At 40.1% G+C, this 16,615-nt stretch overlaps 1 protein-coding gene across 2 annotated transcripts in view; it reads right to left on the bottom strand.

Moving 5' to 3' along the window:
* CADM1 (cell adhesion molecule 1) overlaps positions 1 to 16,615 on the bottom strand; it is a 335,046-nt gene that overhangs the window by 64,457 nt on the left and 253,974 nt on the right. For both annotated transcript variants that reach the window (XM_027082245.1, XM_027082246.1), the window contains exons 2-3: positions 3,037 to 3,183; positions 1,305 to 1,457 (exon numbers count right to left, since the gene is read on the bottom strand). In XM_027082245.1, coding sequence (XP_026938046.1) covers positions 1,305 to 1,457; positions 3,037 to 3,183 — 300 coding nt within the window. The remainder of the gene's footprint in view (positions 1 to 1,304; positions 1,458 to 3,036; positions 3,184 to 16,615) is intronic.

Below are 16,615 nucleotides of genomic sequence, written 5' to 3'. Positions count from 1 at the left end.
TTCCAAAACGTTCATCCTGGCCAAACCTTCCACACTTACTATTTCTGCAGATCTAATAGGGATCAAAGGCGCAATTAGAGATAAACACGTACACATCACCAAACACAGACCACAGCAGAAGCAACATGGCCAGACATGAAACCTGACTGTCTAAAATCAGTGTTCCTCTTATCAATAACATATATGTCAGCATTAGGGATATGTTTTTAGTTTAATGAATTAAAAAAATGTTCCCTATTACAGCTGTGTTTAAATAAAGTAATGAGGCAGCAGATCAATACATACACCCATGAATACATATATGTTCACACACACTAAGCAAAAACATCCTTCATGTTTATCTTTCCCCTTTAATCTTCATATCGTTACACTGAAAAGCTGCAGTCTGCCGCCTCAGATAGGCTTTGATTCATCATCTTTCCGAAGGTATAAATCAGAGATCTTGCCTCATGCTATAGTGTAGGTCCTTGAAAACTCAGTTTCAAAAATACAAATTGGCTGGTGTTAGGCACTGTAGTATATGTTTGTCTAAAAGGTGACTAGTTCAGACTACCTTCACCACAGGAGTATCTGCTGACTCTATCAAAACATACACATGGAAACCTGGCTACCGGGATTCTGCTGAAAGTCGCACTCTAGCCATCATTCGTGAAGACACTTAACCCGCTAGAGGTAGAGGTGTACTCAGCAGCCGATCCACGGTCCTCGCTTATTATCAGCCTTCTCTCTCTAGAAGCTCTTCATTCTTTTACATCTAGTGGTTGCAATTTGTGGCAAAGTATGCGTTCATGGGGTATGATTTTTACAGCATAATCTTGAGTGGGAGCAATAAATGAGGCAATAAGTCAAGCCGAAGAAAAGGAGATCAACAATATTAAACGAGATGTAACTCAGAAGGAAAAATCATTAAGTGGCTTTCATATCAGAGCTCTGCCACAGGGTGCAGATGTGGTAGCCTGTTTCCCCCTCTACTGCACAGAAGGGGGGAAGAAAAAGTCCTGGTAGGTAGAAGCAACGACATTACATGTGGCGAGTGATTCATTTGAGGGCTCTAAATTCTCTTGATCTTTGCTTCTGAAGCTTGAGGGTTGAAACCCGAGAGCAGGTGAAATCTAGAGAGCCTGCTGATTGCCATTCCTTAGAGTGTTTGGTAAAATAGGCTATTTTTAAAACTCAGCAAGATGGGCGCTGAGTCTTCCTAAAACAGTAAAATTTACCGTTAACCTTTTCCTAGCTGCTGGAAGCCATCTGGCAGTAAGTACCACCCCCTCGTTTCCCAGGACAAGCCCTGGTGCATTGCTTACCCAGGACTGTGATCGTGGTGTAACTTTCCTGAGGGGGGTCAGTGTAGAGCTGGCAAAAATATCTTCCTTCGTCAGAAATTGAGACATTTGTCAACGACACTTTGAGTTCACTGCTTGAAAAATTCAGCAGCTGGAACCTGCTGTCCTTCAAAGCTGGAAAACAAAACACAGAGTTAGTGTTGTGGGAAAGACGACAGTCTATTTGCCTTCCCGAGGGGAGGCAAAAGGCAGGTGACTAGAAAGGCAGCTACAGAGCAGACACACGGATTAAGTCTTTCTGCACCTGGTGGGTACTTCTTTGTGCTTCTTGAGTTCCTAGTTAGGGCTTCTGCAATAACTGTTTGTAGACACATATATATATAACCCTGCCCCAAAAGGAAACTCACACACATGGGTGTGTGTGTCTGTGTACACACGCATATCCCTTGCTGTCAGTTTTGAGCACTTATTCATAAATTGTTTCGGATCGTCTATCGGAGACAGGCAGAATGAGAACAGGAGGAAAGGGCAGGCAATGAGCCCCCTTTGGCACTGAAATTTCAGGGAGTAGAACCTACAGGCTTTTAAATTGTCTCTAAGAATCTGAGGCCTTAAAAGAAATAGAGGTTCTAATATTATGAGAGAAAATTTTAAAAAAGCATTATTAGTAATTGCAAAAGCAAAATGAAAATCATCAAAAAAAAAAACTTTATAGCAAAACAATCCAATTTAACTCTGATGCATCTTTGTGTTTCATGTGGTTTGAGGTGGCACTGCCAAAAGGCCATGGCCTGGGGCCTACAGGGGCCTTAAGACCTGACCCCATTTTCTAACTGCATTCAGCTCCACGGGGATGAAACTGATTAGGCATAAAGTAGGAAGTCAGAGTCATCCCAAAAGTAATGTATGCGGGCTTTTTATTGATGTCTAATATTCACTTTTAAAATCCTTATATTAATTTGGCAAAGGCTAGATCAGTATACACTAATGACAAAAATTCATTCTAACATGAGAAGCTGGCTTCTCTCCTTTTACCCTCCATAGTCCTCTTAATGTTCCTTATGTTCATAACTCTTTCCACAGGTCATGAATGTTCTGAGGTGTTGGGGAGAATGGGGACAAGTGGGCAGGAGGCGACATGCCTGACACCTACTTTGGTTAGGCACCAATGCTCTCAAATCACAATTTTTCGAAAGACCTGATTCTTGCTCTTGCCAAACCCTGACACCCATTTGAACCATTGCTATGATATACAATTAAGTTTCGATTACTGGCTTTTGTGATCTTATATTTGGAAGGATTTCAGCACATGGGCACCTCCACCTACCACAGGCTATGATGACAGGAGATTTGGTTTTGCCTTTATAGGCACAGATTGCCTAGGAAACTTCAGTCTTCAAACCAAACAGATTACCTTTGAGAATGCTATATTTTCCTTGCTTTACCCTATTTGAGTTGTCTGTGTCAGCTAAGTATTTGGGACTCAACGGCAATTCACCTTGAATTACTACAATCAATTCCTATTGCAAAGGAAGACTGCCTTACTTTTAAAAAAGGACCATTCAAGGTTTCTATTAAGTAGGAAGATTATGATTGCATGTCTCTTCTTTCCTCTGAAGAACTGATTAAACTTTAAGCATCTAACATTAAATTAAAAAAAAGAAAAAAAAAAAGGAGGCCTTCACAATCTCTTTATCAAGACAACGTGTAGGAAAAAAAGTTGCCATCTAATGCTATAGAGATGGAAACTTACGCCGGAAGTCCCTGAAATAAATGGTCTGTCTGTTGGGATTCAGTAGTTGGATAACAGAGTCGTCACTCTTGTTGACCTGGCAGCTGATGGTTGCAACTTCTCCCTCGATCACTGTCACATCTTTCGTAAACAAATTCTGTCCATCACCTTTACAAAAAGGAGAAAAAAATTCCATCAATTAAAATTTGGTTAATAGGATCAATTAAAATGAGAAACAAGAAGTGAATTAGAAAGAAACAAGAAGTGAATTAGAAAATAGACACGATGGGAATTCCCTGAAGGTCCAGTGGTTAGGACTCCGAGCTTTCACTGCCAAGGGAGCGGGTTCACGCCCTGGTCGGGGAACTAACATCTCACAAGCTGCGCGGCCAAAAAAGAAAAGAGACAGGAGGAGCCATATTTGGTAAGGCTCACACACCTCTCTCCAATAGTCCACAACACGAGTCTGTTAAGCTGAGCTAGATCTAGGGGCAAAATACAACTAAGCCTGGAATCAACGTGCTGTCAGAAGTTGTGATGTCCATGCTCCAGCCTCCAGTGTTTTTACTAGCCAAGTAGTATGCTGGAGAGGTATGGAAAGGTAAGAGTATTGGCTGTCATGAGGAACAGCAGCTCCCACAAACGGAGTAGGGGAAATATGTATACATCAGCCTTCCTTATCTGCGGGTTCGGCATCCGCAGATTCAACCAACAACAGATCGAAAATACTAAAAAGAAAAAAAATTCCAGAATGTTCCCCAAAGCAAAACTTGAATTTGCACGACAGCAACTATTTACATAGTGCTTACATTGTTTTTACCACTATTTACATAACATTTACATTGTATTGGGTATTATAAGTAATCTAGAGATGACTTAAAGTATACATTTTTTTTTTTTTTTTTTTTGGGTACTCAGGCCTCTCACTGTCGTGGCCTCTCCCGTTGTGGAGCACAGGCTCCGGACGCGCAGGCTCAGCGGCTGTGGCTCACGGGCCCAGCTGCTCCACGGCATGTGGGATCTTCCCGGACCGGGACATGAACCCATGCCCCCTGCATCGGCAGGCGGACTCTCAACCACTGTGCCACCAGGGAAGCCCTAAAGTATACCTTTTATAGAAAGGACTTGAGGATCCTGAGGTTTTTGGTGTCCGTGGGGGTCCTGGAACCAATCCCCCATGGATACTAAGGAATGACTGTACTGAACCTCAGCTCAAATGCCCTTGAGCTATTTGGTCACCTCACAGAAAACTCAAGGGGTCACTTAATAGAAGTAGGTGGGAGGGCTCAGTAAACAATCTCACCTTGTTAGTGGATGTCAAGATTCCCAAAGAATAGGCAGTTCCGTTATTTATTGCGTAGGGGTGGGGACCTGACTATGACCCTTTGGAAACTCAGTAAAATCCTGGGAAGCCTTACAGTTCACTTTATTACTCTGTTCTCAGAAACTACATCTTCATGTAGTTTCAGGACTGCTCCAGGCAGTCCTGAACCACGCCCCTTCTACAGACTACCCCCTTCCAGCCATTTAGAAAATCTCTTACAGAACATGTCAAAAAGTCTAGGCTTTCAGATCCACTGATATCTGGATTATCTCCAGATCTGCTCTACTTTGTTACTTCTAGGATAAGTGACAGTAGCCAGGGCCCCTCATAAATGTCCTAAACGATCCACAGCACAGGTAGGAGGAGAGGAGACTTCAAAAGCAAAAGATGAAATAATTGTTGAATGTCCAATTACGCACCAGGCATAGCAGGGGATTTAGTAGTATAAGACATTGTCCTAGCCTCTAAGAAGCTGCAATATTGGTGAAAACTGATCCCTAATTCCCACTTACAGAACAAAAAGTATAATATAGGCAATAGGTACAATGGTCAATCAGGGAGGGGACAAGAGACATTGCTTTTTAGCTGTAAGATTTTAGGCAAACTATTTAAAGTCCCTGAGACAATGTCTCATCTGTAAAGTGGGGATAGTAATTAAAAGCTATCTCACAGAGCTGTTGGGAGGATTAAGAAAGATAATCAGGGACTTCCCTGGTGGCACAGTGGTTAAGAATCCACCTGCCAATGAAGGGGACACGAGTTCGAACCCTGGATCTGGAAAGATCCCACATGCTGCAGAGCAACTAAGCCCGTGCGCCACAACTACTGAGCCTGCGCTCTAGAGCCCGTGCTCCACAGCGAAGAGCAGCCCCCGCTCACAACTAGAGAAAGCTCGCGCGCAGCACCCAAGACCCAACGCAGCCAAAAATAAATACATAAATAAACAAATTTAAAGAAAAAAAAAGAAAGATAATCAGTGTAAAGCATTTAGCACTGTGGCTATCTTTCGTAAAACTGAATAAATGGTAGCTGCTATCATCATCACCACCATCACTTCTCTAGATGTCAAATCCCAACTAAGCAACTGTACGTGTTGCCAGTAGTGTGGCTACAAGAATGAAAGCTCACGGTCCCTGCTCTCAAGGAGCTCTCTATGTAATTATATATCAACTCGGGGTGGCTTATTCACTCTCTAAAAAAAACCTGTCACATTAAGAAACAAAGGTCAAAGATAAGTACTATTCTAAAAAAAAAAATGAGACCGCATAAATAGAGACGCAATTTGAGTAAATGGAGGATTTCCACCTGCTCTCATATTTCTGCTGAAGGATCCTTTCTTGGCAGGACACAGTTGGGAAGTGTGAGAAGGGACGTCTAAGATGGCTTTAAGCCAAATCCACCTAGAAATAGACCAGCCTACGGGAGAGGATTAGAAAAGAGGCAACTAGAGGGATAAGGAAAAAATTATTAGAGGCACAGATGAACAAAAATTCTTGAAGCTTGAGGAGCAGAGCAAAAGCAAACCCAACCTTGAGACCTCTGATCCAGGGAAGTAACCTGGGTGTGAGAACGAGGCCCACAGGGCTTGTAGCAAGTGTAAAGGTAAATCTTCCCTAGCTTGATCCAGCAGTGAAAGCTTAGTGGGCTGAAGAGTGTTAGAGAATAATATCAAAGAGGAAGAGTGATCAGAGGAGACGAAGTCATGCTTATTTTTTCCTCAGTGGGTCACCGTGACAAACACAGAATTCAGAACCAAGCTGGGGGGAGCAGTTTATTCTCAGATCTGAGACTAAAACAAGGGAAAGGGAATTCCTGCCAATTGAGCAAGCTTTTCAAGGTGGTTTTGCTGGCCCTGGCGGGGAGGTCTGTACAGAAAGGACAATACCCCATTTCCTCAGGGTAACCCAACCTAGTAAGGAAACATTAAACTGCATGATTCAAATGCTATTCTGTCTCGAAAAATGGGACTTGCCTTGAGGAGGTTAGACTATCAAACCAGTCTACCGGATTGTGGAGGAGATTTCTTCTACCGAAAGGAAGTTTATTAGCAACACAAATAAGAATCTTCAGCTTATAAAAGGAACACATGGAAAGGCTACCCAGTGGAAGGCCTTAATCCCTTTGGCCTTATAGATCCTGACTACCATCTTGCAGATGCTGGGACTTAAAGCCAAGTGCAATTCAATTAAGCTCTAATAGAATAGTTACTGTGGAAATAACCATCCACTCTAATTTTAGTCTTTACTCAGAACCCTAGTATATTCTGTCTATATTCATATTAAGGCTATAAAACATTTGCAAAGGAGACAGGAGCAGAGGAGTTGACTGTGGTTTTGTACTTAAAGCAAGGAAAGTAATAAAACAGAGCCAGAGGGATTTTTTGTTTGTACGTTTCTTAAAAAGTCTAAACATTCTTATTTATTACTTATAATTAAATAATATAAGACCAGATCCCTTTAATGTGTCATTACTGAGTAAATCATTCAGGTAAAACTTTTGCCATCTGCAAATGTTTGCCCTTGCTGTGCTCTGGCACATAACAGGCTCTGCAAATCCACGGTGGTATCATCATCACTACTGTATTATTTTTTGAAATTGCTAAGGCCAACCTAAAATCCACTGTCTCAGAAAAGGACAATACGTAGCTATGTTAACATGGTTACAATACAAATGCTAAAAAATTATAAGTGTTGCAAGATATCAAAGTGCCTTGACTGATGGTGGTGGCCCAAGGATGTCACTCTGTAAAAGTCACCAATAAATTATATGGGTCAGCTGGACAGTAGTTATATTACACAGAGCTCCATGCTTGGAGCATCATAAGATGGCTGCAATGGAATAATAATGACCTATTTAGTTGAGGCAAAGGAAGCGAATGACAGTGATGAAAATAAGATATGTATGTCAGTACTCCTAACCGCCCGAAGCCTTTATGTAAAAATAATTTCTGCTCACGTCCGCAACTATTTCTTCCAAACAGAAGGGTGCACTGTGACTTGATATATTTCCCCTTGAAACAGATATCATGACAATTAGGTTGTTACAAAACACAATTTGATGTGTAGCAGAAGGCTACAAACAGGTAACTTTGGTGCCTTTCTTAAATAATCCATTTAAAAAACTCTTCCGATTTTCTAAAATTCAATTAGCAGATATACCGTCAGGGCAGAAACAGCACACGTTCTGGGCAAAAGAAATCAAGTAGGTACAATATACTGTAGCCATTAAATAAGGCTGTTATCAGCAAGGTAATTTATTTTAAGGGTGGAACAACGTCTGACACGTATAGACATTTTTGACTGCTAGTTGGTATATGTGGGTGAGGTTTAAGAGACGGAATCAAACTGGCTTTTAATTTATACCAGCAACTGTATTCCCTATAACTTCCCTATCTGACCCACAAATTCTAAAAATAAAACTCTGGCATTAGAGAGGCCCATTCTCTCGCAAGCAGGTCTCCCAAAGTACTCTAGAAGTTGCCAGGACATTCATTACAAGGAAGAAAAAGCATATTACCTAAAGCAAAAAAAAAAAAAAAAAGATAAAATTTATTTTGATGATCAGTAAAGACCATTTCAGCTGAGCTGGTTAGGGCTGGAGTGGGCTTGGGAATGCAGTGGACTCAGAAATCCCCCATTAATTCAATCATCAGTTGACTTAACTCATGGATTCTTTCCTGAAACCACATTTTGTTATAAACACTATGTAAATGCATTACACAGAACACTAAGCCTGGGTTGGAATCTATTTGACCAACAAGAGAACTGCCTGAAGGCCGGGGTGATGGGGCAAATCTTCGAGCAAGAAGCTGAAATGAGAAATAGCATTCTCAGGCACCGGGACTGGGAGAAGGGAACGTATGTTGCTCTGACGCTAGGCGTTGTGTTAGTGGCTTTGCACGCTTTTCCTTCTCAGACTCCTGGAGTTTTCAATGTCTCCACTTTAAAGATTAAGAACCTGAGACACGGAGAAATTGAAATAAGCTGCCTAATGGAATTCAGCTAAGTGGCCGAGCTGGTGTTTGAACCCAGTTACGTCAGATTCTCCAGCCCATACAGTTTGTACTTTTTAACCAGCCAACCTCAAGATTTGTTGCCAAGGATCTACTGGCTCTGCCTTGGAAAATGTACTTGTTTTTAAAGAGGGTGATTTCCCTATGAGCAACTTCTGAATTTTTTTTATTTCCATAATTTATCCAGAACACAATTACACACTTCAAGATGAGAGAGAAACTGTCCTGAATGTAAAACACCTTGTTTACTACTGCTTCCTTCTTTTAGCACTCAGCACGCTGCCCCTGGAGAATGCCTTATTACCAGTGCACGGCCAGCGTTTGCCAGCACCGAGGGCTCTGGCCCCCGCTGCCTGGCTGTTAATAAATAAAGCACTTCATTTACACCGGGGAAGTCTCTCCAGTCAAGTCTATAATAAAAGGGCAAGTCACAGTTGGAACAGAATTCGGTTTATACTATGGCAACTATGTAAACTCTTCCTGACTCGAGGAGCACCAATGACTCTTTACTGGGAAGACAGCTTGACCAGAGAAAGAGCAAATAAGGTCCCCTGTTCTACTCTTTCAGTTGCAAAATGGTATTAGGGGAACCTTTCTTTTTAATCCTCTGCTGTGTGGAAGACTGAACCTAACATGAAATCAGCATAGTCAGGTTGTCTAAATAGGCAAAAGTCCAACCAACAATACAGGCTGTCCAAAAAAACCCACCCAAACCAACAAAAAAATCATCCTGCCAATGATCAACGCAGCCATTAAAAACGCTACCAGAGTTATCGAAATTTTACACTAATTAAAGCTTTGGGGTTATTAATTCTTCCCCTCCAAATGGTACCTAAGTTGAGACTTTCTAAAGAGGCAAAAAACTTGCATGTTTTTGAAACACTTATTTCTTATTGGTATGTGAGCCCTGTGTCTTAAAGCTTCAAATGGCTTTTCCCCCATTCTCATTTCTGTTGGATCCCATTTTTACAACCATATCAGTTACGTGCCCAACTTGAAAGAAAAACCCCTGACCCCAACCCAAATACAACCATCACCAACAGAGGCTCTGCAATTCCTGCTAACGTTTCTGAGAGCTAGCCTTAGAACTGAGTACATTTCAGGAAAAGAAAAAAAAAAATTAAGATTCTGCTGAAACCCAGAGGGAGAAATCTTTCTAACTGCACATGTTCCTCCAAGTCAACGTAAACACAGCGTTCACTATAAATCATTAACAAAGCCATTAAGATGTGATTTCTATCTAAGCAATTATTGCCAGCATATTTCGTACACTTCCTTTAAAAGACTCAATCCTATCTTTCAATTCATTAAACTGTTCCTTGCATTTACAGAGTTTTATATCAAATCAGAAACCTATTTGAATTATTAAGAATTACAGTAAAAGTAATTTGAAAATAAATTATTTGAAGTTCAAGCCACAAAAGCTTTTCATGAAAGAATTTAGACCCCTTTAAATATTACAGTAACATTTTCAGTCATCCAATGTGCAAATAAAAGACAGTGAGAACCTGTGTCGAAAACGATGGGTCCAGGACTTCCCTGGCAGTCCAGTGGTTAAGACTCCACGCTTCCACTGCAGGGGACGCAGATTCCATCCCTGGTGGGGGAACTGAGGTCCCACGTGCCACGAGGCGCGGCCAAAAAAAAAAAAAAAAACCGAAACAGAAAACGATGGGTCTATCAACTGTGGATTAAGGTTAAGGGTGAGCCCTCTTCAACATAAATACAATTCTTTATTTCGAAGAGAGACAATCCTTCAACCTTTGTGAATACTAGAATATTTATTTAAAATCAAAAGCATTCAATCTGTCTGCTGTTTACAAAGCTACTCTTAACCTTTTTATCCTCATCCATGTTTTGCTATCCCAGACAGTAAAGTCGAATTTGTTGACTGCTCCAAGGACTGTCTACTCAATGGTCAAAATAAGTATGAATGCAAACCATACAGTTCACAAGCTCAGAGTTAAAATAAGATAAACCAACTCCACAGATAACTGAGTGGGTAAGAGTACGTGGCACGGACCAAAGCATTTCCTCCGTGTCACCTTCTTTTTCATAGAAGCCTTGTGGAAACCAAGGCCAACAGAACTAAAAGGAACCTCCAGATCAACTCTCTCATTTTATAGATAAAGACAGTGAGGCCCAGGGAGGAGATATGTAAGTAAGATCACATGGCAAGTATGAGCCCCCATCTCCTGACGGCTCATCAAGGTATTTCTATTCTTGGTTATTTCTAAATAACATTTATTGATTTGCTTCTAATTACAAAAGCAAGAGATGCTCAAGGTTTGTTTGTTTATTTATTTATTAAAAGCTTTGTTTCAAGTGTAGTATTCATAACACTTTATCCTATGGCATGGAGATGGTCAGGATCTCCTAAGAATCTCCTGTTATAAAATTACTGCTGTATCACTTGAGCTTATGGAAGGAAAAAAAAAAATACTGAATTTAATCTAATCTCCTTTTATAATCAGTAAAAAGGTGAGGCAAATTTTTGAACGGCAAGTTAAAGAGCAATCTTCCCTCAGTGCTGGTTTTTCTTCAATTAAAATTGTTGATTTCCCCTGAATACAAAACAAAAAAATATCATCTGACACAACATTAAGCAATTCATGAATATTCTGTATACACATTCTTGTTTAGTTGACTAATGGCAAATTAACGTTCTCTATTTTGGCTTAAACACATACTATAGGTATGTTTGATTAGCATTGAATTCCAAAAGCTGATTACTATGCATGCTTTGATTATGTAATTACATAATAGAGTATAATGGCTCCTTTGGAGTCATTATGATCTATATTGCAAATATGTTTCAGTTTTGCTATAGTTTAAAAACGTTGAGATGAGAGCTCGTAACAAGGCTCCACTTTTCAGTCTTACCAGCTAAATGGGCATTTCCCCATTCATCCCAACATCTCCTTGACACCAATTAAGGCCTATTGTGTCAAGCTGCATACACTTTTGAGAAGTTCCCTTTGTTTTCTCAGCATTCAAAAAAGGACATTGATTTTAAAAGCTGTATGGTGCAAAAGGCCTGGTTTCAAAAAAAAAAAAAAAACACAAGGCTGAAATTCCATCCTTCATCCATCCTTTGAAAGGTCTGCAAGGAATCACATCTAGTTCATTAATCACTGTTCAGACAACCACAAGGGGGTTAAAGATGGAATTTCACCTTTAACTGGAAAATGCACACGAAGGAGGGACAGCCAAGAATACTGATGCTCATAGTGGTGACTTGCCACAATGCGTTCAGCCACACCAACTTACACAAAGGTCCAGTTCTGCAAATCTCATGTCTTGCAATATCCCTTTTAGAAGGGGTAGCTCTGAAAGAGCACGGCCAGATTTTGCCTTCAGAGCTCCCAAACCCAGGTTTTGATGGATCTAAGGCTAACAAAATCGACCTAGTGAATAGATGTTGATAATTCCACCATCACCTTACAAATTGGAAAGTTCAGGATTTAAAACAGGACAAAAGTTATTGCAAAGGACCATGTCAAGATTCTCTTGTCCCCATGAAATCCTTTAATCTTGTGCTATTTCATTTGTAAGAAGAGCTGTTTCTGTTTTTCTCTTCCAAGAGAATGAGCTCTTATACCATGCCAAACCAAAGGTGACCCGGGCCTTAACTTTAAAGACGAATAAGCGTCAAGCTGTTTTTACCTTTGGGTCTATTGGTTTTCAGCATTAAGGCTGAAGAACCGCGGTCAAGCAGTTCAACTGTATTGACTGTTGGTCAATACAGTCCGACTGGTATTTACATATAGGATGAGAATCTCTTTTGTGAAAGGAAACATTGATTAGATGTGTGAAAACTCTTTTCCAGGAATACTGTGACAAAAGAAAGTAGTTACAGCAGCTGCGCCTATGCTATTTCAGTTTTAACCATCGCATTAGAAGCCTTCCTCTTAAAAGACTGAGCTCAATAGGACTTTTTAATCAGAGCCCACAGCACCAAGAGGGCCAAGCAATTATGATGCTTATGATCTGAGCTGCCTGACCCCATAAAGCGCAGAGGTTCAATGCCCTCTATAGAATGTTTGTGGGGAGTGATACCCGTCCACTAAACATGAAGATCTGAATTAGCTTTTCCATTAAAATCCACTTATCCAAGAAGCAAAGGCAATCAAAGAAAGAGGAATATAAGAATAAACCATAAAAGATAATAATAATCACTGAATCCTTTTGCTCTTCACAATGAAATGTGAAAATCCCAGACTTTCTTCTCTCACTCCTTTTCATAGCTGGACAGGTTTCATGGCATTTTCGTTCATCAAAAAGATAGCATCTTTTTTGGAGAGAAGACAGCCTCACCCTGAAGAAAAACTTCCTCCAGTGGACACGTTTTCTGAGAATTAAAAGAGAGAGGAAAAAACAGAGCCCCCAAAGTGGGAAAGCCACTGTTTTATTTGCTTGTGAGATGGCACTGAAATCACCTTGTGGAACAGTCATTTTAAGCCTGCTAAATCTTCTTAGAGGCTCTTGGGAGAAAAGAGGCTCTTAAAAAAATATTAATTAAAAAATAACCACAGCCATCCAACTTGGACCTTGGAGGAGAACAATCTGAATACAGAGGCTTCTTACAAAACTAATTGTGTTGGCAAAGCAAGGAGTTTCTTCTCAATGGATTTGATTCTGTGATGCTCGTTTATGGCAAAAGAAGAATAAAAGAACAGTTTTATATTGCTCTGCTGCAGTAGCAATTCAAAGAGGGGGAGTGTTCCAGCATTTCAAAATACATTGTCTCTTTCAGACAGAGCGTGCTGAAGGCCAACTGTTGCTCTTCTGCACCAACCACTTTGCTAATGAACTGATAATATGATATTCCATTCCCTGGGATATATTAAATGGCTACTTTGCAGAGTGAAAACTAGTTGTACAGTTCTGCTGTCCATGAGCATGGACTACTGGGAAAGAAAATCACATTCTAAAATGGATGCATTGTGCAGGTGGAAGCCAGTAACTGATGAAGCACAGACCCTCACACCATCCAGTGGGGTGGGTGGTCACTGGTCCCAAAGTTAGCTGAAGCCTGGGATAATGGGAATGGACGATTTTAATTCATATAGAGAACTATCCACATTTCTCAAACCATGAGCTATTCATCATGAAAACAAAAGGTTTAAATGATTAAAACTCAAAATACGCATTAAAATATCTGAAAACCACAAAGGACGACACACATATTAGGTTCTATTATTCCTATAAATACTTAAGGGAACTTGGACTTCTTCCTTACCCGGGAAGAGACCTTGGTAGCCAAGCCATTTACTATACACACTGCAGCAGCCTCTGGTGAGCCCTCACTCTGTAAGAAAATACAATGTTGCCTGCTTTTCTAACCAATTGAAAAGAAATTCACAAATTTCTGTCTCAAAGCTACGGAGACAGCAGCCTCTACTGTGGTCTCTTCTTAACTGACGCTTCTCAATTTCCCTACAGGCTAAGCGTATTTAGAGATGAAGATTGTTTACAATAACTGCCCCTCTACAAAGTGCTTTAAATTGAATTTCCTTCCAACCCTTAAGCTCAAGTCTCAATGGAGATGGCACGTGCAGTTCCCTTATTTTTTATACCCTGCTTTTAAGCACCCAATTTAATATCATCTTTCCCTTTGATGAGAGGTACTGTTATTAAACCCAGGTCACTTGCTTCAACTTACTAAAAGCTGACTTTTTTTTTTCTTTACGTTTGCCTCCAGGGTGTTAAAAGACTAACAATTAGTGTAAGATATTTAAAATCACAAGGCTTATCACATGTAACAATGATTACTACACACAGAAAAGAAAAGGGAGGTGACTGCTTTTCTCCACGTCTGGAGGCAAGAGAAACACATTTCTAAAGCGTTCATTATTATTTTAATTTTTTTTTTTTTTTATACTTCTATTCAGGTTATCTGTTTATTCTTTTTTTTTTTTTTAACATCTTTATTGGGGTATAATTGCTTTACAATGGTGTGTTAGTTTCTGCTTTATAACAAAGTGAATCAGTCATACATAAACATATGTTCCCATATGTCTTCCCTGTTTTTTAATATCAAGAAAACTCCCATTATTTCTGGAGGGAGCATTATTTTAATTATCTGTATGATAACAACAGCTAAATACTTTAAAAATGCTTTCTGTGTGCCAGGCGCTATGCGTTGTTTTTTGTGTTATTTCATTTAATCCTCACAACAGTCCTATGTGGTTCAATATCTTATCATCATCCCCATTATACAGATGAGGAAACTGAGATTTAGAGAGGTTAAATAAGTGGCTGGAACCAACATCCAAACCTCCGTCTATTTAACTGTGGCACTAGTCACAATTACAGTATGTTAATGAGGCTTTATTTTATGATGCTAAAAGAACGGTGGGGAACTAATGGAAGAATCTACTGTATCTGATTTCCGTGAGTTAGGACTAAAACTAAACTAATACAGCTTAGAAGGAATTTGAAGCCTATCCATCAGCAATCAGCATGTTCCAATATGTGACAGCGATATAATTAGCTCTATAACCAGAGTCCAAATACTGGTCCTTTAGTATTTAGAGAGAGGATGTCTGTTCTGCCGAATGATCCCGACTCAAAATGCAGTTCAACTCCAACTTCAGGCATTTAGAGTGTCTGCTTCAAGGGCATTCATTAGTATTGACAATCTATGTGACTGAAATTTGGCTGTAATAGCAGTCTCTCTCTACATCTCCTCGTTCATTTTTCCTGCCAACAAGAGCCATTGAACACCTTCCAAATTTAAAGCTTAGAGCCGACAGGACAAGCAAGTAAGGATATCAGTTGGAACACATCAGATATGGACTCAGAGTGAATGTCAACCTCAACTGACATGACTACAGAAACAGAAACCGGGGAAATGGGAGGGGATGGATGTTTCATATTCTTATTCTAGAGGGTATTCCGAGCGTGTGTAATATGGTTTGTTGAAGAAACAGCTGTAAATCCATGATAAGCATCATGCTGAATAATGTGGCAACATTCAACTTATTCACATCTCCTACCAGGAATCCAAGCAGCTTTGGACTATTTTATGAAATGACAGTTTCTTAGCTGGAAAATTGGGTTCTGTGACTAAGGCCCTTATGGTGAGTTATTCCCTCTATTATCCGTCAGTCACAAAGCAAGTGGTGGTTTTTTAACCTCTGGGCTCTTGAGTTGTTGGTCCCAGCTGAGTCTGAGAAGAAACATATGAGTTAGAAAGCTCTTCTTAAGCCAGGGTTTGATGAAGGGATTGCATATGGAGAGTGGCCAAAGGAGATTCCAGATTCTACTTTCCTGACCGCCGAGTCCCCGGCGGAAAGCCTATGTCAGTCAGAGGGGCCCTGCAGCTAACCAAAGCGGTGTCATTATGAAAATAACTTGATTAGTTATCATCTGAATGTGGGCTGCTGATTAATCATCATTGAAATTAGAGATATGTGATAAGGACATCACTTGTACCTTATTTTCACTTAAGAGGGCATCTAAGGAAAATGAGACCATAAAACTCGGAAAAAAGGAATTTGTGCTGCAGTTCTGAGCTTACTGGCGGTGAAACCGGGAAAAACTCCGAATCTGTTTTCACATTTTCAAAAGGGTAAATGGCATCTCTCCTCCAAGGTTATCATGAGAATCGAGTGAGGAAATGTGAGTAACAGTATTTTTTGAGCTCCAAAAATGCTAAATAAAGGATATAATCTTTTCCTTCTCCAGCTATCTCCATGCAGCCTCTGTCTATAGTGCTCGGACCTTCTTATGAGCTTCCATGATCTGCTGGAATTCTTTTTTTTTTCAATTTCAGAGCTTTAGCGAGCATTCTTTTCATTCTAAGGCTAACTACAAAAGCACAGAGTAAATTAAAACATCTTCATCACTAATGTTACATTGCAAACTAAAACCATCCTCAGTATGAAAAGTATAAGGTGAATAGCAGATGCAGGCAGAGGAGTGAACATTTAAAATTAGGTTCAATCTATAGCACTACAAACATGACTTATTTTCTGTTTTCCCTCCTTTAATTATACAGTCATGATTAGTTCAGTGGACAATTTCCGTGTTCTAAGGTTGTGTTAGGTTAGTCATGTAACACACAACACCCTTGCTTGGAAAACCTCAACCGTCAGTCAACACCTCAGATATCAAGTTACTGAATAGCTGTTCCACAAAAGTGAGCTTTCCATATCATTGAATCTCTCTCTGAAGGCCAAAATTAAAACGAAATGAAATGAAACAAAAACAATTCCCACAAAGCTTGCTGACTTGCCACTTTGTCCTATGCTCCTATT

The sequence above is a fragment of the Aethalodelphis obliquidens genome, unplaced genomic scaffold, assembly GCF_003676395.1.
Source record: "Aethalodelphis obliquidens isolate GAN/ISIS:26980383/991018 unplaced genomic scaffold, ASM367639v1 scaffold46, whole genome shotgun sequence".
NCBI classification, from domain to species: Eukaryota; Metazoa; Chordata; class Mammalia; order Artiodactyla; family Delphinidae; genus Aethalodelphis; species Aethalodelphis obliquidens.
The sequence above is the reverse complement of the archived record's forward strand: the minus strand, read 5'-3'. Positions and strand labels throughout refer to the sequence as shown.